This window comes from Bombyx mandarina, chromosome 22 (genome assembly GCF_030267445.1).
Source record: "Bombyx mandarina strain Sakado chromosome 22, ASM3026744v2".
NCBI lineage: Eukaryota > Metazoa > Arthropoda > Insecta > Lepidoptera > Bombycidae > Bombyx > Bombyx mandarina.
Genome location: NC_143228.1, coordinates 12,338,330 through 12,360,911, shown reverse-complemented (window position 1 = coordinate 12,360,911; position 22,582 = coordinate 12,338,330). Strand labels below are relative to the sequence as shown.

The 22,582-nt window shown below is 40.7% G+C and overlaps 1 protein-coding gene and 1 pseudogene across 1 annotated transcript; one reads left to right on the top strand and one right to left on the bottom strand.

Annotated features, from left to right (window-relative positions):
- The first annotated feature begins 4,512 nt into the window (after window positions 1-4,512).
- On the top strand, window positions 4,513-22,026 carry LOC149500366 (cytochrome P450 4C1-like; annotated as a pseudogene).
- LOC149500367 (uncharacterized) lies at window positions 11,818-13,176 on the bottom strand. The gene has a single exon (XM_089737037.1). The coding sequence runs from the start codon at window positions 13,174-13,176 to the stop codon at window positions 11,818-11,820; it is 1,359 nt and encodes a 452-aa protein (XP_089593163.1).
- Window positions 22,027-22,582: the final 556 nt, after the last annotated feature.

The window sequence follows — 22,582 nt, the reverse complement described above, 5'->3', positions numbered from 1 at the left end:
TTACACGATGTTTTTCCTTCACCGTGGAAGTCAATAGTGAACATTTGTTGAGTACGTATTTCATTAGAAAAATTGGTACCCGCCTGCGGGATTCGAACACCGGTGCATCGCTACATACGAATGCACCGGACGTCTTATCCTTTAGGCCACGACGCCTATAAAATTGTCTCTTGACGGGATAAACGTCCCGCTTAGTGACACCGTTAAAAATCTTGGTGTTATCATTGACCGCAGTTTGTTATGAGGACCACAACTGATGTCAGTCAGTCGCAGACTATTTTTCTCTGCGGGTTCCTTACGTAGATTGCGTAATTTTCTTCCAACATCTACTAAAATTGCACTTGCACAGTCTCTGTTACTACCTATTATTGATTATGCCGACGCCAGCTATCTATCTATCTCGATCTAACCGAGGCCCAGCTAAATAAACTTGAGCGTCTTCAAAATTCCATCATGAGGTTTATATTTGGTTTACGCAAATATGACCACGTATCTGAGTATCGAGTTAAGCTCAAGTGGCTTCCTATTCGTTATCGCCGGAATGTTCATATATGGTCTGTTCTTTACAGTGTCCTGTTTAATTCCTCGTCCCCGCGCTACCCTCAGGAACGTTTTGATTTCCTACATACTGCAAACTCCCATTCACTTAGGTCATCGGAGAATTTAATGCTGAAGCTTCCGGCTCACGGGACGTCATTTTATGACCATTCCTTTACGGTTGAAGCAGTCCGTTTATGGAATTCACTACTCTTAAGCATCAAACAATCGTCCTCGCCGGAAATTTTCAAGTTCAGATTAAAATTGTACTACCTTGCACAATAATATGGCTCCTACGATATAATTGTATAAGTTGCTACTTATTTTGTATTTACTTGCATATTTTTAGTATTTATTTGTATTTAATCGTATGTAAATCTTATCTTATATTGTATTTCTTTTTCACATGTGTATATAAGTATATATTTTTATGTAAGTTTATTGAGATATAGCACCGTCCATGCTAGTTTGCTTATTACTCTCCCTGCAAGGTTGCCTGGAAGAGATCGCTTTCAGCGATAAGGCCGCCAACTTATGTCACCGTCTATTATTTGTTTTATAATGCTTACTCTGTACATGTGGTGTTAAATAAAGAAATAAATTATTATTATTATTATTATTACAACGGCTGCCCCACCCTTCAAACAGAAACGCGTTACTGCTTCACGGCAGTAATAGGCAGAGCGGTGGTACCTACTCGTGCGGACTCACAAGTGGTTCTACGACCAGTAATTACGCAAATTATAATTTTACCAGTTGATTTTTATTACACGATGTTATTCCTTCACCGTGAAAGTAAATCGTGAACATTTGTTAAATACGTATATCATTACAATTTTTTTTATTGCCTTTGTAGGCCGACGGGCATACGGCCCACTTGATGGTGAGTGGTTACCGTCGCCCATGGACTTCAGCAATGCCAGGGGCAGAGCCAAGCCGCTGCCTACCGCTTAAGTACTCTCCACTAGGTTCGTTTAAAGATGGATATGTCATAGCGCTCGGGAAACACCGTGGAGGGGAGCTCATTCCATAGCCGGATGGTACGTGGCAAAAAAGATCTCTGGAAACGCACTGTGGATGACCGCAGTGGCTCCAGGTAGTATGGATGAAATCTACTCCGGTGGCGGGCGGTGCGATGGTAAAAGCGAAATGCCGGTATCATCTCGAACAATTCCTCAGAGCCCTCCCCATGGAACATACGGTACAAAATACAGAGGGAACCGAAGTACCTCCGCAGACCCAGAGGTTCCAAGCTATCCGAGAGAATGGGATTATCGACAATCCGAACAGTCCTCCTCTGTATGGAGTCAAATGGAAGAAGCTGGTATTTGGGAGCCCCGGCCCAGAGATGGGAGCAGCACTCCATGCGAGGCCGGACTTGTGCTTTATAAAGCAAAAGTCTTTGTCCAGGCGTGAAGTACCGCTTCGCTCTGTTGAGGACTCCCAGCATTTTGGACGCCAACTTGGCTTTGCCTTCCAAATGACTCCGAAACTGGACATCGCTCGAAATGTCGACCCTAAGTATCCCAAAAATTGGTACCCGCCGGCGGGATTCAAACACCGTTGCATCGCTAGATACGAATGCACCGGACGTCTTATCCTTTAGGCCATGACGACTCCAAGCGACAGCTAAAAGCTGAATATTAGCGCTTTTTATCGAAATTGAAACAAATCTCTCAATCTTTTCGTGTGAACAATAAATACATATTAACTCGAGCAAATTGTTTTTAAGAAACGAATGAGTTAGCAGCCTTTGGAAAGAAATATAGAGCCTCAAAAGTCTAACTCTAAGTTCTGTGAACCTTTACGACGGATTACAACCTGTCATTTTATTTCTCTTAGTCGTGATGCAAGGAAAACATTTCAGAACGTAAGTAGAGCAGAACTTATATATATATATATATTTATATATATATATTTTTCAAACTTATATATTCAAACTTATTCAAATATATTCAATATATTCAAATTTATGTATTGTGGCATAAATGGGTACAGAGAAGTAAATAGTGATAAATTAGTTCTCATACCGATATATTAAATGTTCTTTCAAGTATGTAACTTTAAAATAAAAAAATTCGGTCTGCATTGTCTTTTCCATCATTTTAATGATAATGTCTGATTAGTTTTAATAGGACACCAAAAACAAAATAATCGAAAAAGTTATAATAGTATTTAAATTACAATATATTAAAAATTATTTATTATACAAGCCATGGTGTCAATTATAACTAACCGTTATACTTTCGTTCGCGTATATTCTAGGTTAAGCTATATCTTTTTTATATCGCGAGCGGAGGCTCCAATCTCGGCGAGCCGTGGTCTGGCCGCCTGGCGAACCCCGCCTACGAGCGACGAGCCACTGAGGCATCTGCCTGGTCCTCTCGGACTGGGTGAATTGCGACCGAGGATGTGTCACCTTCCGGGCGACGTAGGTATTCACGGAACATGACTGTTTCAGCCGCTACCTGCATGTAGTCGCCCCGAGGAAGCCGACGCCGAAGTGCCAAAAGTGCAGTGGCTGCGACTGGATACGGCGGAGCACACGCTTGCAAACTGCCCCGCTTTCGGCGTAGGCCACGTCCTCGTCACGAAGACAGGACCGGACCTGTCGTTGTCAACCATCGTGACTACGATGCTCGGTAATGACATGTCTTGGCAGGCGATGCTCGACTTCTGCGAGTCCACCATCTCGCTGAAGGAGGCGGCGGAACGGAAAAGGGGGAGCTCTTCTTCCCTCTCGGCGTCGTGCCACCGCCGCCGAGCCGGGGGTCGGAGGAGGGCGTTTGTCCAGCTCCGGCCCCTATGAGGAGGCAGTCTCCTCCCGGTGATGGTCACAGGGCGACCTATGGGGGTTGAGGCTGCGCCGCACGCTACCGTCACTCTAGCGCGCTGGCACCAGGAGGATGGGACGACGCGTCGGCGGCTGCGGACTGCGATGCGGTCCGCATTTTCGTCGTCGCTGTCGTCGCCGAACATACTGCAGCATTGCCCAGGTGGCCTAGCGTGTTGCTGTAGCGCGGAGACCGGCGTCGTTGGTCGTCGACGATCGCTTCATCGACCCGTGGGTCGGGCGTCCTCGCAGGGCGTCGCGAGTCTGGTTATAGTGTTGACCGCGGGAACACCCCTACACTAGCCGGGTTCTGACCCCGGTCAGAGATCGGACCCCAAGGACGCCCAGCCGACGGAGCCTTCGAGGTAAATCGAAGGCTCTGAAACGTCGGCCGTGTCTGTACGGCAGCCCGTCAGGCCGCCCAGATGGTGCCACTGGTGTCTCGGAATACCCCGCTGGACCAGAACCAGCCTGCCGGGTCGGGACGCGATACACCGCCAACCGGTCGCTCTTTCGTATCTTCTTGGCAGCGCGCTAGAGTGCTGGTAGCGCGCCGCGCGGCCTCTACCCCCTCAGGTCGCCTCTTGACCTTCACCGGGGGGAGGCCGCTACCTACAGGGGCCGCGACGTACGGGCGTATTCCCGCCTCCGGCCCCAGGCTCGACGGCGACGGATCGGTGCGGAAAGGGAAGAGCTCTCCCTCTCTCGTTCCGCCGCCTCTTTCTGCGAGATGGTGGACTCGCAGAAGTCGAGCATCGCCTTCCAGGACGCGTCGCTGCCGAGCATTGTAGCCACGACGCGCGGCAGCGAGAGGTCCTCTCCTATGACCGCGACGAGGGCGGCGCGCTGCTCGTCGAATCCAGAGCAACGACCCACATACCCTGCGATAAAATATTATCATATTCGAATTGACCATTTTTAGAATATGATTTCTTTATCATAGGTACATATTATGTCTACTACAAAAATAATCTAATCCAGAAAATGTGTTGAAAAAGTGAGTTTTTAAAAAACTAGACATCTTGTGCTTGTTATATCGATATGTTAAGTATAGTTTTTGAGGTGCATGACGTTCAGTTTGACTAGTTTTTAAGTGCAGCAAGTTTCGTGTCGACTTCGGAAGTCAGATAATCGTTGTTGCGAAACAATACTATAAATGAGAGGTCTTTCCTTAGGCAATTTTATAACCCCGGCTTTAACCAAAGCAGACGTACGTGCGTTATGTAAAAACGAATTATAGGAAAATGATTGCACTCCTTCTGATATTAGTTGGGCTCGGCTGGGTTTTAGTGTTCCGGTACAGACGGAGGAATATGTATAAATTGGCAGCGGCTATCCCGACTCCTGACGAGACAAACCTGTTAGTTGGCGTGGCCCACAAAATGATGGGTAACACAGAGGGTAAGCATTTTTTTTATAAAACCAATCCGACCAAGCCTTGTGACTATCGCAATGTAATATATAAAAACACTCTCCGGATAAACCGGATGAACTCCGGTGTACCCCTGACGGATTTTCTATAAATTTGTTTGTGATCGCTTAGTGAATTTTACGATATTTAATCCCATACAAATGGTCTATACGAAAAAGTACTCGAATGCAACCGAGTTGATTGTACTAAATGAAATGCACTGATCTGAAACGCCAATACCAGCTGTACAAAGTTTCAACATAATCTAACAAACATAGAAATTCACATTTTATATTAAATATAAAACAAGAGGAAAAGTTATTAGAAGATAAGATAACGAATCTAAAATATAACAAACATATTGGGTTTTAAGCGGACTGTACGCGATAACAACCTAATTATTAAAAAAATGAGATTGATAGATTAAAGAAGACTGTGCACTAACTTGTTCAGCGTTTTCCTTGTAGACTTCAGTCTGTTGCCCTCTTCTATCTCCGCTTGAAAACTTTCGATGACAGAGGTGATCGCCAATTACAATGCGGTTGGTGATTATGTATCTTACTTTCAAACATGCGAGACTACTCAAATAAGTAAAGGCGAATTTGGTAATTACTTTTATTTTAGCAGCGGTTTATGCGGTTACGATTTTTTCACTTTTCAACTTTTGGCGGCCATTTTAATAGTGTCACAGATAATAAATACATTATTATTGTGTAGCAGTCTCAAATAAGGATTTATAGACTACTTACCTATACCTATATTTTATAATATCGTAACTAATTGGTGTTATCACATATAAAATTAATCTGTGTAGTAAGTCTTAGTAATGTTGATAGTATTCGTTCCTGAAACGCTAGATCGTTAATTACATTTTCCAGAACTTTTGAGAGTTCATTACACAATTTTAACACTGTTTTTTGTTAAATAGCGTGTAAATTCGTTTATTTATTATTTTATTCGTTCATTAAATTCAGTACAAGATTGGAAACGGATTTTTTTTAATTAATCGGAAAATTCATTTATTAGACTACTTTCATCATTATATTTATGTATTGTTTCTTAGACAAAGTTATAAAAAAATAATAAAAAAGGGTTCTTCATTTTTTTTGGATTAGAGGTTTTAGTGGCATGTAGTATCTTTATGCCAGCAATAACATAGATCTACAAGGTTGTAAAAGTAAATTAGTCAGTGGCGTCAAGGTGTTGAAATCTAAAATCATTTTAGCGCAGGTAATGTCATTATAATTTTACTTTTAATGCGTTGAACTACAATAATTGGAATATAAGACATAATTGTTCTAGTGTTTTGTAAGTCATGCACGTATGTACACATAAACTTTTAAATGTATATATGTACATATTTAATATTTATGTATTATAATATGATTATAATTTATGCATTTCTTATATTTACATTTTATGTAGTATACTCGTTTAGTAAACAAACTTTGTTTAATAAATTATAAAGTATCTATTTTAACTTTAATTGATCAACAAATGCACCAAGGACGTCCTTTTCTGCATCACCCTTGATTGATTGGCAGATCATGTCTTAGTCATTAAGTCCGCTAATGTGTTTTAAATCAATGTGCATGAAATTTAATAAATAAAATAATTAAAAGAGAAAATTGAAAAAAGTTGCCTACAGCCCATATCGTGTTAAGCGGTTACCGGTGTCCATTAATGCGGAGTCAAACCGTGTATGCCATCACATATGTTGAGGTATAAAAAGCATCTACTAAAAAATGATAGTTCCACGCTTCAAACCGTCGTTTAAAACCACCACCCAAGATTATTTGGTTGAGTACCTATTACTTCACGATTCCAAATAGTAACACACACACACACACACTCACACGTACGTACTACATTCTTACAGATCGCTCTTCCTGGTTAACTTATCTTACCTGGTGACCTAGCACTGAACCACTGACTTTTGTAACAAAAGTTTTCCTAGCATAAAAGCCAGGGAATATTGTTATTGTATACCTCATAAAAAAGCCATGTATATTATTATACTAGTGTTAAGAATTCTTGTACATGTTTGTATTTTAAGAGGCTTGAAAAATATTATTATTATTATTAAAGTATACATACGACGACATAGTTTCAACTCCAATATTTGTTCTTTTAGAAATAATGTCGTCACTTCAAAGATACAGCTACGATTCCATGAAACACAATGGCATAGTGACTATGTGGTTGTTTCACATTCTTTACTTTGGTGAGTTGAGTATTTTTATATAAATAGGCAAAATACTTAGTACAATTTTCCATTAAATTTATCGACCGATATACTTTTTTTCAGTACATTTTAAGAAGGTTAATGTTGACGAAATTCGAAAATAGTATTTTTTGTGTTAGATGTGGTTATGAGCAGACTCCATGATTTTGTTATCTAGCCAATTTTATTGGGCTTAGCAGTTTTTTTTGTAGTGGTCAATAATGGTTCAGGGCGTTATCGGAAGTGAGATGATTAAATAACACAACTGGTTAATCGGAGCGTTTATTCGCGACTGAATGAACGTAAAAAGTAAAAAGCAAAGGAGATTGCGGGCGCAGCCGCATGTTATGACTACGAACAATTTTGTTTACATAACAAACTGTGTTCCTACAAGTTCTTCGATTCCGGCATACCTCTGGTGTTCTACCTTTCATCACCTGGTATTTCATTGTTAATATTTAACAAACCAAACAGCTAATTATCATAAAATATGTATACGTACCGCATGATTGTGGGTTTACAAAGGGTGCTAAATAAATAGTGATAATGCGACACAATCTCCTTGGAAAGAAACAAAATTACTAGTAGGCATAGTCGAGATGTAAGTTAAAATGTAATTAAAACAATCAATTTCCTTTTGTTTTTTTAAAATAGCAGACATTTTTTTTTGCGTCGGAATGTGTTCTTTTAAAATTTAAGTTCGCACGGTAATAAAGTTTCTTTGCTTGTAAAATTTTACTACGGAGCTGGTAAATCAAGATTTGAGAGCAACATTATGGGTTCATGCTCCTTCACACTTTACGGTTGAGCGTTTGTGTGCTGAGTTCAAGCGAGGAAGAACTTCAATTTTTTCCCCTGCCTATTCGCTGGTGGCCTAGAGGACAATTCCAGCTACGCCCAGACGGGTAGGTGAGCTCACGGGCTCAACCTGAGAAAAAATCCTAACACTAGTCCTAGTACGAGCAGTGCTTAGCAGTATCTACTACCGGATCGGACCCGGAATAGATAAATAAGGTTGGAAAGGCCTTTGCTCTAATTTTGTATTAGGACGGAATAGATGAATATAATCTATTCCGTGGGATCGGAATCGCGACCACAAGACATGATTTCGGGATTAACGACGATCCCAGCACGGGATGCCCTACATTGGTAGTGATTGAACAAATGATTTAAAATTTTGAAAACGTTGTCTTGGCGGATCGTCACGGTACTGTTTGTTTTCTAGCAGAAGAAATGAAGTCTTCTATAAGAACTGTCCATAATGTTATTTATTTATTATTACGAGATATATATTATTACGAGAAGGACCAAGAGCTCTTTCTTTTTTCGGGACTTGACGATCTGCAGATGATCTCAGTGGGCTGTGTCTGAGGGTTAATTTACTCGTCGAGCCCTTCGTCGTAAGCGACGGGTTCAATGAGAACGATGACCGGTGCTTGAGGTATCTAAAAGCATCGTTAGTAGATCGGGAGGATCCGAAATGACCTCGATTTCCGCTGTTGCCGTACAGCTGTTCGCACAGATAATGCGTCGGCTTAATCAATTTAACACTGTAATTTTTTGGTTTAGATTAATTTGTTTTTCATCAAGAATTAGTTTAGATGTCAGTTGTTGGTAGAAATAGAATTAGAAGATAAGGAGAATTGATTAGAAGAATTTTATGCAAATCTTTTATTTATTTATTTAGTGTCATCAAATCCTTTTGACTTGGAGGTAATTCTGAAGACCTGCTTGGAGAAAGACGATTCACATAGATTTTTTCGACCGGGGATAGGGAATGGCGGCATTTTTGCACCAGGTACGTTTGTTCAATTTGTATGTCTCAGAGATTCATTCATACTTCATATAATATTTTCTACCAGTCTAACATATTTATTATTATAGTGTTATTTATTCTTAGTTTTCGTTAGCTTGTCTCAAATACGTATTGACAGTGTCATCTCGTTGGCTCATTTTTATATGGATACTAGCTGACCCGGCAGACTTCGTAGTGCCTCAATCGATAAATAAAAGACCTAAACTTTTGTATAAAATAAACTTAAAACAAAAAAAAGGAATCCAACCGACGGGGGACACATCAAACGAAACACAAAATTATTTTTATTTAATTCCGAGCATTTTCATATTTATCTACCTTTTAAACCTTCTCTGGACTTCCATAAATAATTCAAGACCAAAATTCGTCAAATCGGTCCAGCCGTTCTCGAGCTTTAGCGAGACTAACGAACAACAATTCATTTTTATATATATAGATTGCTTTAAAATTATTTCATTTCATTGCTACGAGTCTTGTATAGTATTGGTGAGTTCGTGTAATACATTTGTGTGTATAAAATGAAATTTTAGTGTCGATATGGCGAAGACGTCGAAAAATTATGGTGCCAGCGTTCAGTCCCAAAATAGTTCACAGTTTTGTAGGAATAATCTCTGAGCAAAGCGAGAAGCTTGTTTCAAGTTTGAGTAAATGCGTCGGCAAAGGGATGTTCAGCTCTTGGCCTTTTCTAAGCGCTTACACATTGGACTCTGTTTGTGGTAAGTTACAGCTTAAATTCAATTGACGAATATTAAGTCTCCTTAGTTTTTTATTGCGTTGATGGGCGGACGAGCTCACAGCCCACCTGGTGCTAAGTGGTTACTGGAGCCCATAGACATCTACCATGTAAATGCGCCTTGAGATATAAGTTCTAAGATTTCAAGTATAGTTACAACAGCTGCCCCACCCTTCAAACCGAAACGCATTACTGCTTCACGGCAGAAATAGGCAGGGTGGTGGTACCTACCCTACCCGCGCGAACTCACAAGAAGTCCTACCACCAGTTTCTCAAATGATACAGTTTTTTTGCCGCTTTCATTTTTATTATACGTTGTTATTCTTTCACAGTGGAAGTCAATCGTAAACGTTTGTTAAGTACGTATTTTATTGGAAAAATTACTCGTGATAATATGAGTCTGAACGGATATGTACCACCCTGTCTATTTCAGCAGCAAAGTAATAATGTATTACGGTTTGAAGGGTGGGGGGCAGTCGTTATTTAAAAGGAATGACGACTTTCTAATATTTCAGGGCGATATTATCCTTACAGTTCCAGTAATCACTTAAAAGTAATTGAGGCCGTTGGACTTTTTAGAGATAATAAGATTAAAAATACGTTTTCATTTTAGAAACAGCAATGGGCGTGAATATCAATGCACAAGCAAAGGCTGAATCAGAGCTCTTGAAATCTATGAACCGTTTTCTTAACGTAATCTGTGAGAGGATGTTTCATGTATGGCTGCATCCGGATTGGCTTTTCAAACAGTTTCCTGTGTTCAATGAGCTTCAGAAGTGTATTAAAGTGTGGCATGAATTTATTGACCAGGTAAATTTATTGATGTGTTCGTACTTAAGTATTTTTTATTATAGTTTAAGATAAAACTCATTTATCAACTTTGTACCCCCTTTTTACGAAAATTGCGCGGACGGAGGAGTAAGAAATTTCTCACACTTATCTATATCTATATCTATGCTAATATTATCTATACTAATATTATAAAGAGGAAAGATTGTTTGTTTGTTTCGAATAGGCTCCGAAACTACTGGACCGATTTGAAAAATTATTTTTCCATTAGAAGCCGACATTGTCCCTGATGAACATAGGCAATTTTTTTTTGATTTTTCTTTTTTTTTTGATTTCATGTGTGTTTTAATGTTTCCGAAGCGAAGCGAGGGCGGGTCGCTATAGAGAATATAGTGAAGGAGTGCAGAATGCTAATAATTTTCTTAATTAGGCATAAAAAATTCATTGAATTGTAGAAAAGGGATCGCAGCGCATAAAATAAAAGTTACACTATTCCAAAATCTTCTATTATAATAGTAATTAATAATTAACACTAATTTTATTACGTCTTACTCATTTTTCAACCGTCTTCGCCATCTTCCAATTCTCTGTCATTCTATCTGTCATTCTCTTCTCTCTTTCTTTCCGTTTTCTCTCACTCACATCTTAACGCTCCGTTCCACACTCTATTCATACGTTCCGTTCTTACCAATCCTACATTCGGCCATCCTGCTCTCATATCTGCCCTCAGATATGGCTCCTCCATACAACGTCATAAAATAAAATAGTTCTGAATCTGACAGTCTTACTTTTTACACAAAAAAAAAAAATTTACTGAATAACAAAATAAGTTTTAAATACATAGCCTAAAATTCGTGAGGATACGTGAGTAGTATTATAGATACAACAGTTATATATCCAAGCACACACACAAACAATCATTCATCCTTATCTGGCCATTTCTTCATATTGTCTGCAGAGCTGGAAATCCTCTTTGGCTCTTCGGTAGTATCATACAGTTTCTCGACATCATACCTATCATATCTTTTAACTTTAATAATCTTGTAAGGTCCTAAATGCTTTCGTTTAAGCCCAGGGTCGAACTGAGTTCTCTTAATGACTACTAAATCATCCAACTCATAAGTTGAACTACGTTTTCCTTTATCATTAAATGTTATAATATTTTCTTCTTGTATCTTCTTAATCTGTTGCTTGGCCTTCTGTCTTAAATTATCTTTATTTTCATCATATCCATCGTTAATTTCTTGTTCCAAAACGTCAATCATATTCATATCTTTTTTACGTCTTGTCTTTGTTCCAATAAGTGACATTCTTCGAGGTCGCTGAGCTATTGGTACATCATCTTTTAACATTATCTTCATCTTAATAAGAGCTTCTTTCGTCTGTATCGGCTTATACTCATCAATTCGCGTAACTTTCGTCTTTAAATCGGGATTGCTAATATGTTCACTAGCATCAACCTCAGTCACACAATTTACACACGACAAACATTCATCACCTTTCTTAAAAATAGTACAGCACCTTCACGTACTAACATCACAACATTTTGTAGAAATTCTTGTCCTATAATTAATCTATAGGGCATTGACCCATTCGGTACTACATGAAAAATTACATTGTTATAGCACCGTTCATCGAAAATAATACATGCAAAGATTTTACCGCACGACCTTACTTTATAGAGTCCAAGTCCAGATAAAATCATGTTATCATCGTTACACGGCAAGTTTAACTCTTTCCACAGATCTTCTGATATTAAATTCACGTCGCTACCTGTATCTATTAATGCACTTATTAATCTATCACCTATTTTCATCGATTTTAGTGGTTTATTCTGGCTATGTTGCCGGTCACGTTGTTTGTTTACAACCTGCATGACGTTGCTGTCATTACAGTTGTCATCCTTCATCTTGCAAATTTCTTGGCTGCATGCTTCGCTCTGATTTTCCGACGAAGTCGCTCCGAACATAACCGATTCTTTTTTCGGTTCTACATCGGACTGTTTTATCAATGGATGGATTTGAACCCGTTGATTGGCTGATCTGACAGCTCTCGGCAGCTGTTTTACCGACGTTTTCGTGTAACTCGAACTTTCGGTACTTCCTGTGTTAGAATTGGTGCACTTGTAACTAATATGGCCGAATTCATTGCACCTGAAACACTTCATTCCATTTCGGCATGCACTAGCTCGATGATCTTTTTCTCCACAATTGTAACAATACTGGTTGGTTCTTGACATGGAATCTCTAACCGAAGCCGTTGCAGTTCGTTTAATATGTAGTTCAGCATTCTGTTTGGCAGATTTTTCTTTGATTCTTTCGTACAACAACAACTTTTCTTTCAGCACCGGATAAGTAACCGCACCGTACAAAATTGCTTTATTCATCTCCAGGTCTGTAATGCCGTCTATGAGGTACTGAATGGCAACGTAATCTGGGAATCTCGCTCGTTTTCCCATCTCCTTCATAATTAGCATATATTGATAATATGACTCGTCTTTATGTTTCTTGCGTGCCGTCATGAGCTCATGCATCTCTTTGCTGTTCATCACATCAGGAAATTCTTTGAGCACGGCTGCCTTGAGTTCTTCATAACTTTTATGAACCTTCTCCGTCTTTAACCATAACTGTGCTGTTCCTGATAAAGATCTACGTGCTATGATAAGTAGTTGTTGAGGCGACCATCCAAATATTTCGGCGTTGTCTTCTAGATCCTGCGCCCATTTCGTCGAGGTGTAAGTGTGATCTTCGCCACTGAACTTAGTCATATCAATTAAACTGAAAATTGGGTCTTTGTTTTCCGTAGAAATAAAAGTTCCTTGGTTGAAAGACATCTTGAAATATTTGCCACCGTTTAAACAACGTGATCGTAATTCGTCTTCAAATCTTCTTCTTGAAATCTTCTTACGTTTTTATAATTCGTCTTCTTCTTAATAATCGTCGTTATATTTTCGTCTATTATAAAAATTCGTCTATTCTCCTTACCACGTCTTTCGTTAAAATCTTGAAATTTTTATGGCGTCGATCCCGAACGAATATTTGTCATTTATCACGGACGAATATTTGTTTTTATCCCGGACGAGCCCCCAAAAATGTAGAATAGTGGTTGCAGCGCATAAAATAAAAGTTACACTATTCCAAAATCTTCTATTATAATAGTAATTAATAATTAACACTAATTTTATTACGTCTTACTCATTTTTCAACCGTCTTCGCCATCTTCCAATTCTCTGTCATTCTATCTGTCATTCTCTTCTCTCTTTCTTTCCATTTTCTCTCACTTCTTATGTGGTCGTCGTGGCCTAACGGATAAGACGTCCGGTGCATTCGTGTTGAAGCGATGCACCGGTGTTCGAATCCCGCAGGTGGGTACCAATTTTTCTAATGAAATACGTACTCAACAAATGTTCATGATTGACTTCCACGGTGAAGGAATAACATCGTGTAATAAAAATGAAACCCGCAAAATTATAATTTGCGTAATTACTGGTGGTAGGACCTCTTGTGAGTCCGCACGGGTAGGTACCACCGCCCGCCTATTTCTGCTGTGAAGCAGTAATGCGTTTCGGTTTGAAGGGTGGGGCAGCCGTTGTGACTATACTGAGACCTTAGAACTATATCTCAAGGTGTGTGGCGCATTTACGTTGTAGATGTCGATGGGCTCCAGTAACCACTTAACACCAGGTGGGCTGTGAGCTCGTCCACACAGCTAAGCAATAAAAAAAAAAAAAAAAAACTCACATCTTAACGCTCCGTTCCACACTCTATTCATACGTTCCGTTCTTACCAATCCTACAAAAAACAAAGAAAACGTTACACACACTACCATATATTTGAAACAACACATTTACACACACATATGCTCTGTGTTTATTGTAAAAAATTTGTTAATGTTGAAAGTCTGTGGTCAAATTGAGAATACAATAATATTGTTTGTCTTTAATATTATGTCCACGACTACCTTCTCTCACGAACGCCGCCGATGGAATGAATGTTTCGTTTTTTTTTTTTTTTTTTTTTTTTTTTTTTTTTTTTTTTTTTTTTTTTTTTTTTCCTACCTATGCTGATAGCCTTGAGAGGCTACTTCAGCGTACCCTAGCTTGTGTAGGTGAGCTCGCGGGGCTCAAACCGGAGAATTGCTAACACCGCCCTAGCAAGAGCAGTGCTTCGCAGAATCTACCACCGGATCGGAAGCGCGACCCACTGAGAAGATCCGGCGAGAAACTCAGTGGGCTGTGTCTGTGGGTTAATTCGCTCGTCGAGCCCTTCGTCGCAAGCGACGGGTTCGGCGAGGACGGTGACCGGTGCTTGTATTGCCTAAAAGCACCGTTAATGGATCAGGAGGATCCGTGATGACGTGCTTTGGGCGACGTCGACGGTTTACCAAACGGTCTACAGGATCGGGTATGTAGTTTCCGGCGGCCACGACAAGAGGGTTCTCATGTCGTGCCGCCTTCTCAAAGTGGCGCAGCGATGCCGACTGTAGATACTTACTGACGGGGTCGATGAATGTTTCGAGCAAAGGCGTTGCTATTTATAGGCACTGTACCCTCAACATTATTATAAAATTCGTGTTTCCTAAATTAACACTTAAAGTCTTTGAACGATGTTCTCTCGACGAATGTCAACCGACAAATGCGCGGGTGACGGAGCTGCGCGCCGGTTTTATACCCTTTTTGTAGGGTATTCCTTACTATATACTATTATATTTATTATATTAGTATATACTTATTTATTTACTTATTTAGATTATAGTCGATTTTCGACTACCGGGGACCGCTAGTAATTAATAAACTGTTTAACTACCAAATTTTGAAGTGACTCACTAACTCATAGTACCTAAGTAACACGCTGCTGTTACGCTGTCACTTAGAAGTTTTTTTGAAGTTTTCGTTTACGGATACCAGACCGATGGGGTATCGGATCAGGACTTCAGATTTATCTCGGACTCCGGCGTCTGCGAAGATACTACATCTTGAGAAAGGCGCGTGGGTCATCTTCCGAAAACTGCCCTACGGGACGAGTACCGACTAAACTTCACGAATACTCTTGCTCGACGTCCGATTGCCACCAAAGACAGAACAAGGGCAAGGTCGTCCCTAATTTCACGGTTAACACTGTGTAGAGAGAGGGAGAATAGTCTCATTGAATCGTTTACCCGTATCCATTAGGATAAGCCTTTGGGCACTCTCCAAGGGCGAAACATACCGGTATTTGGGCATGTACAAAATATAGGTATTGACGTTGTGGTCTTCAAACAGGCTGCATGCGACGTGTTTTATGAACGTCTGACAAAAGTGTGTAAAAGCCTTTTGTCGGGTGTAAATAAGACATGGGCGTTTAGCGGCTGGCTGATGCCCGTTCTTATGTGTACCTTCGGCGTGCTCGGGTGGACTCAGACCGAACTGAACGCTCTGGATAGAAAAATCGGCGCAATTGGAATAGCCTCTCGACCGTAGAATGCCAGCAGACGTCAATGTCGTTACCATCAAAACAGAACTAATTATAATTTTGCGATAGAAATAGGTAAGACGTACATATCAGAGCACGCCATAGCAGTTGATCACACGTTAGTTCATGCTAGTAATTAGGCAAGTTAAAATGTGCTAGGCTTACCCGTCTAGAATTGTCAGTAAATATTAAAGATAAAGCCACAAAGAGTGCTCACTACATTAAGGTCACGAAAAAAAGCCTAGACCATGACGTTCAGAGTTTTATCATTTAATTTTATGTTTGATTTTCAGGTAATTCAGAGTAAAAGAGAAGAGTTTCACATGGAGAAGATTTCTAAAGATCTAGAAGTGGATACTCATTATGGTAGGTACAGTATATACAATTTACAAAACAATTTAACAATTTTTTTACACAAAGTCGAAAATTGAGTGATATATTTTTGAAGTACGTAAACTTATACAGATTTTAACGTTGGTATTCATGAGATTGTTTTCAGTATACAATGGAATGCTGTAATATAAATTTCAACATCATTTCTTGAACGTCATAAGGCAAAGAACTTGAAAATTATTCTAAATTAAATATATTCATGGAAATGCCAAAACTTTATTCTACCCGTGAGGCCTTACAATACGATACACCACCAGTAAATATAAGCTGGTGACCGCAGTACGCTGGTTTGATAATTAAAAAACACTGTGTGCTTAAGCAAACAGAGGCATTCACAGTATGCTGTCTATTAGTGCCAGATCAGATTTGAATTTACTCATCTTAGATAGTAAAAAATCAATTTCCTCTTCTCCCAGATTTAGGGTCACACAAAAGTAAGACACTCTTGGATCTTCTGATTACGTTTCCTGGAGACGAAAAAGGTTATACTAATGTCGAACTACGAGAAGAAATGCTAACATTGACAGTGGCGGGCACAGACACATCGGCAGTCGGTATTGGATTCACACTGGAGCTTTTAGCTAAATACCCTAAAATACAGGAAAACATTTTCCAAGAGTAAGAAAGATACTGTAACTTCTCTTCTTCTTTGTATTGAGATACACGTTTTTTTAAAATATTCATACGTCTGTTTAAGTGGTCAAACTGACTATATTATATCGGTGTATCTGCTATTTTATCCTTTAAGCCACCAAAGCTTTGTATTTACTTTTGCTATAATACTATAAATAAATTTCGCTGAAGTATCTAAACATTATAAACTAAAATTTAAACGGCTCACACCGGATTGCCAGCATTACAGCGGCTACGACGAGCACACGGCGGGGCACGAGGTAGAGCTCTTCTTTCCTCTCGTAGTCGTCGCCACCCAGTCGGGGGTCGGACGGGGGCGTTCGCCCAGCTCCAGCCAGTTTCTTCCCGGCAATTGTCACGGGGCGACAGTTTGTGTTGCTGTCGTCGCCGTCGACGCTGAACGGAGTGTGGAAGAGCAACCCGGTCGGCGGTATATCGCGTTCCGACCCGGTAGGATGGTTCTGATCCAGCGGATCAGTTAGTTGTAGTGTTGACCGCGGGAGTCGTGCTGCTTTGCCCCAGTTTCGACCTCGGGCCCTAAAAATGTCCTTGGGCCCACGGTCTGCTCCCGTCATCTGCAGACCGTCAAGTCCTATTATATTTCGAATTAAGGGATAAAACAGCACTTTATAGGGCAATGCGAATATATGAATAGCCACCATGCCTGCTTGCCGCGAAGCATTAATACGTTCCGGTGCCCTCGTATTATGCAATTGAGTAGATCTTACATTAAGTGTCAAGGTGATATCATCACGTCAATGCCGTGATGATCATTGAATAAAAGAGTTCTAATTGAAGCAACAAAAAAACTTATTTGTAGTTGAGTTAAAGAAACACATACATACATACGTACATACAACGGTAAATTAATAATTTTTTTTTAGATTGTACGGAATTTTCGACGGTTCGGAACGTGCCTTAGTTAAAGAAGATTTAGAAAAGATGAAATATTTGGAAAGAGTCGTGAAGGAATCTCTCAGATTATTCCCTCCAGTTCCGTTTATCATAAGAAAAGTTTTAGAGGATACGAGACTGCGTAAGTAGTAGTCAAGCGTTGTTCTTCATCAATAGCTATTTGCGGTGGTACGGCAAAGCGCATCTTTTTCTTTAAACTTGAGGAAGGCAAACGTAAGCATGGCGGACAACTCTTGAGGTACAAAGATATGCTTAAGTGTCTCATGAAGAAGTGCGGCATTGAGCCTTTTGAGTGGGACTAAACAGCTGCTCGGCGACCAGAATCGAAGAGTAAAAAACAACTATTACCAACCTGTCCGCATTATGCACAAAGGCTAAGAATAAGATCGGCTATGTTAGCCACAGACGACGAGCACACCGTGACAATTACGGACGGAGTAAAGATGGAGACGGAGATAAAAACGGATCTGAAATGATCTCCAGGGCCGAAATCGGCAAAGGAGGAGCTTTATTATTTGCAGTGGTAATTTAGAATACCAAACGGCAACTAGAATTAAAATCAAATCAACTGTCCGGTGTATTCGTATCTAGCGATACACCGGTGTTCGTATCCCGCAGGCGGGTACAAATTTTTCCAATGAAATACGTACTCAACAAATGTTCACGATTGACTTCCACGGTGAAGGAATAACATCGTGCAGGTAGTAAAAATCAAACCCACAAAATTATAATTTGCGTAATTACTGGTGGTAGGACCTCTTGTGAGTCCGCACGGGTAGGTACGGCCGCCCCTCCTGTTTCTGCCGTGAAGCAGTAATGCGTTTCGGTTTGAAGGGTGGGGAAGCCGTTGTAACTATACTGAGACCTTAGAACTTATATCTCAAGGTGTGTGGGGCATTTACGTTGTAGATGTCTACGGGCTCCAGTAACCCCTTAACACCAGGCGGGCTGTGAGCTCGTCCACACATCTAAGCAATAAAAAAAAATCGTGTCATTACCTCACATTTTTTCCTATTTTAAATTTCAGTATTTTGTTGTTACGATAACTCTGATTGAATAACGCTAGGACTGTGTGTTCTGTGTACATATTCAGATTTTTTCCTTCGGAAATTTCAAGGTTTTCACAAATGACAGTTGACTTTAGAGCCAGACAGGGTGCAGACGTTTCTGAACCAAAAAAAGAGGGCACTTCGAATGTAATCCGAGATAATTTCAAGGAATGTGGTGTTTTTTTTTATTGCTCTTGTAGGCAGACGAGCATACGGCTCACCTGGTGGTGAGTTTGTACCGTCACCCATGAACTTCAGCAATGCCAGGGGCAGAGCCAAGCCGCTGCCTACCGTTAAGTACTCTCCACTAGCTTCGTTTAAAGATGGATATGTCATAGCGCTCAGGAAACACCGTGGGGGGGGGATCTCATTCCAAAGCCAGATGCTACGTGGCAAAAAAGACCTCGAAGACCGGAAGCGCACTGTAGATGAACGCAGTGGCTCCAGGTAGTATGGATGAACTCTACCCCGGTGGCGGGCGGTGCGATATTAAAACGAGATGATGGTATCATCTCAAACAATTCCTCAGATCACTCTCCATGGAATATACGGTACAAAATACAGAGGGAGCCGAAGTCCCTCCGCAGACCCAGAGGTTCCAAACGATCCGTGAGAATGGGATTATCGACAATCCGAACGGCTCTCTTCTGTATGGAGTCAAACGGAAGGAGCTGGTATTTGGGAGCCTCAGCCCAGAGATGGGAGCAGTACTCCACGCGAGGCCGGACTTGTGCTTTATAAAGCAAAAGTCTTTGTCCAGGCGTAAAGTACCGCTTGGCTCTGTTGAGCCAAGCATTCAAGCAATGGGAAAATGCCAACTTGGCTTTGCATTCCAAATTACTCTGAAATTACACATCGCTCGAAATGTCGACCCCAAGTATCCCGATAATCTCGGAAGGTTACAGGGATACTCCTTGGAATTGCAGCGCCATGACAATGGGATCCTTCTTCGCAGTGAACGCGCAAACTTGTATCTTCAACAGGTTGAATTCTCTCCACCCAGAAAGGCCCGCCAGAAAGGCCCTGGGGGTTGACTCGCCCAGAAAGTTTTCCACTTCAGACACAAGTTTTCCTAGCTAGCGATCCACTTGCAGAGTCCCTTGGGGATTCCGTAAGATGGTAGCTTCGACAGAAGTGCCCTATGCCAGACCCTGTCGAAGGCCTTCCAGATATCAAGGCTCACAGCAAGAGCCTCGCCCTTGCTCTCCAAGGAAACCGTACTGTCGGTCACTGATTATTCGCTCTGTCACCTTGGAAAGCAAGGAAGATATCGCCTGGTGGCTACAGCTCCACCCGCGCGATCTACCACGGCCTCTAACACTAGGAGCAGGCTTATGGCAAAGAGTTGACGTGCAACCTAATCTATACATCAGCCCGCTGAGTTTCTCGCCGAATCTTCTCAGGGGGTCGCGATTCCGATTCAGTAGTAGTAGATTCATTCGCGAAGCAATTGCTCTTGAGTTATTAGGTCTCTTTCGGAGCCGCTTGGACAGCTGTTAGCAAATCCCACCCTCTTGGCTGAGCCTTTGCTCGCCCATCTGTCCTGGTGAAACTGGAAAGACCTCCGGGCCATCACTAATCCTTTCTTCATTAAAAACATCACATTATATCTAAACATCTTTGTAAGTAGCTATGGTAGGTCACTAATTGTTTCTCCTAAATAAATTTGAGGTTGTATTAGTTTGTAATAAAACAGTTTTATGTAATAGTCAATAATAATAGTGCTTTTCTCTTATTTAAGCATCTGGTAACGTTTTGCCTGCCGGTTCAGGTATATTCGTTTCTATCTGGGGAATTCATAGAGACCCAAAGTACTGGGGTCCAGAGGCGGAACACTTCGATCCAGACAGGTTTCTACCGGAGCGTTTAATGTCGAGCACCCGTGCTGCTACATGCCGTTCAGTAGCGGCCCTAGGAATTGTTTGGGTGAGTACTGTGTCCATACCACGACCAGATATTTACGAGCCTAGAGCCATATATTCGAGGTCAGCCTTCCCTTTTTTACAGGATAAACTGTTGAAATTGCTTGCTATTGTATGTTGACAGCTATTTACGCTTGGATGAACTTACTGTTTCCCTTCAATTACTTTTTTGTAATAATAGTTTTGAACTTAATATTGCTCGTATGAAGCGACAACGCGTTAATTGGTTCGTTTTATATTTTTGCAGGTTATCAATATGCAATGATTTCGATGAAGGCTTCTTATCTGCGATATTACGTAGATACAAGGTAGTGGGTGAACCGGAGAAAGGTCCTGTTCCTCGAATCAGGGTAAAACTGGACATCATGATGAAGTCAGTGGACGGATGCCAGTGGCTTTGGAGAGAAGGCCGACCAAATTATAATATATTAAAGAGAAAATTTGTTGCTGATATTTCCAATAGAACATACTTCATGTCTGAAATATATTACATTCATTGAATCGGTTTGTGCGCCACTTATTCGTCCTTATAGTCATTATGTCAGACATATTCAAACACTCTCAGAATTTTGAGTTTGACGTTCAACCTAGCCCATACACATAAACACTGCGTTTCTCGCCGGATCTTCTCCTGTGGGTCGCGATTTCAATCCGGTGGTAGCGAAGCAATGCTCTTGCTAGGGCTAATATTAAGTTCTCCTGGGTTGAGCTCCGTGAGCTCAGCTACCAACCCCTTAGGCTACCACCAATCAAGTAGGAAAGAACTCTAGAAAATAAGCCTTTGTGATTCATAAAAAAGGCGCTCATTATAAGCCGAGTATATCACGTTGAATGCTGATATCACGAAGCATTTGAATTATACAAGAACGATATATGGAAGCATCCAATCTTATATTACTAATCCTCCCACATCGTGGCCTAAAGGATAAGACGTCCGGTACCCTCGTATTGAGCGATCCACCGGTGTTCGAATCTCAGGCGGGTACCAATTTTTCTAATGAAATACGTACTCAACAAATGCTCACGATTGACTTCCGCGGTTAAGGAATAACATCGTGTAGTAAAAATCAAACCCGCAAAATTATAATTTGCGTAATTACTGGTGGTAGTACCTCTTGTGAGTCCGCACGGGTGGGTACCACCATCCTGCCTATTTCTGCCGTGAAGCAGTAATGCGTTTCGGTTGAAGGGTGGGGAGCCGTTGTAACTTTACTTGAGACTTGGGTAATAATTTTAATTGAATTTATGCTCAGCACTATGCTTACTGTGCGAGTCACCTCTAGAGTGCAAAGAGTTAGTATGCAGGATATTCAGGAATTAAGTCTTGAAATTTGTAACTATACTGAGACCTTAGAACTTATATCTCAAGGTGGGTGGCGCATTTTACGTTATAGATGTCTATGGGCTCCAGTAACCACTTAACACCAGGTGGGCTGTGAGTTCGTCCACCATATAAGCAAATTAACATACCTAAAATCCCATTACCATACCCAATTCCATTCTAACTCCTAGTTATTATGTGGCCCAGTGTTAATATAGCGTTTCCTGTGTAGGTGACATTTTCTTTATCTACAATCTTCAAACCCTGCTAGTACAATTTCTTTGCTTCTTATCGTCGATTACGAGAGATGCAATTAAATATGCTTTAGTGAGTTTTCTGTTACAATTGAACGATCACAGATGGTTTTGTATTTTGTTTGTTCGTCTTGTCATATTGTTTGCCTTGTCGTATATGTATTGCTAATTTAGATAACTTTTTTATGATACCAAACCATAGGGCCCGGGCATATACCTTTATGCATGGTATTTGGTGATCTGTATTTGAGTGTAGTTGTTAATATTTGGTAAACGTTTCCGGCACGCATACACTATAAATT

Bases quoted from the DNA above. Each gene is read 5' to 3' on its own strand.
- LOC149500367 (XM_089737037.1), bottom strand. From the start codon at position 13,176: ATGTCTTTCAACCAAGGAACTTTTATTTCTACGGAAAACAAAGACCCA.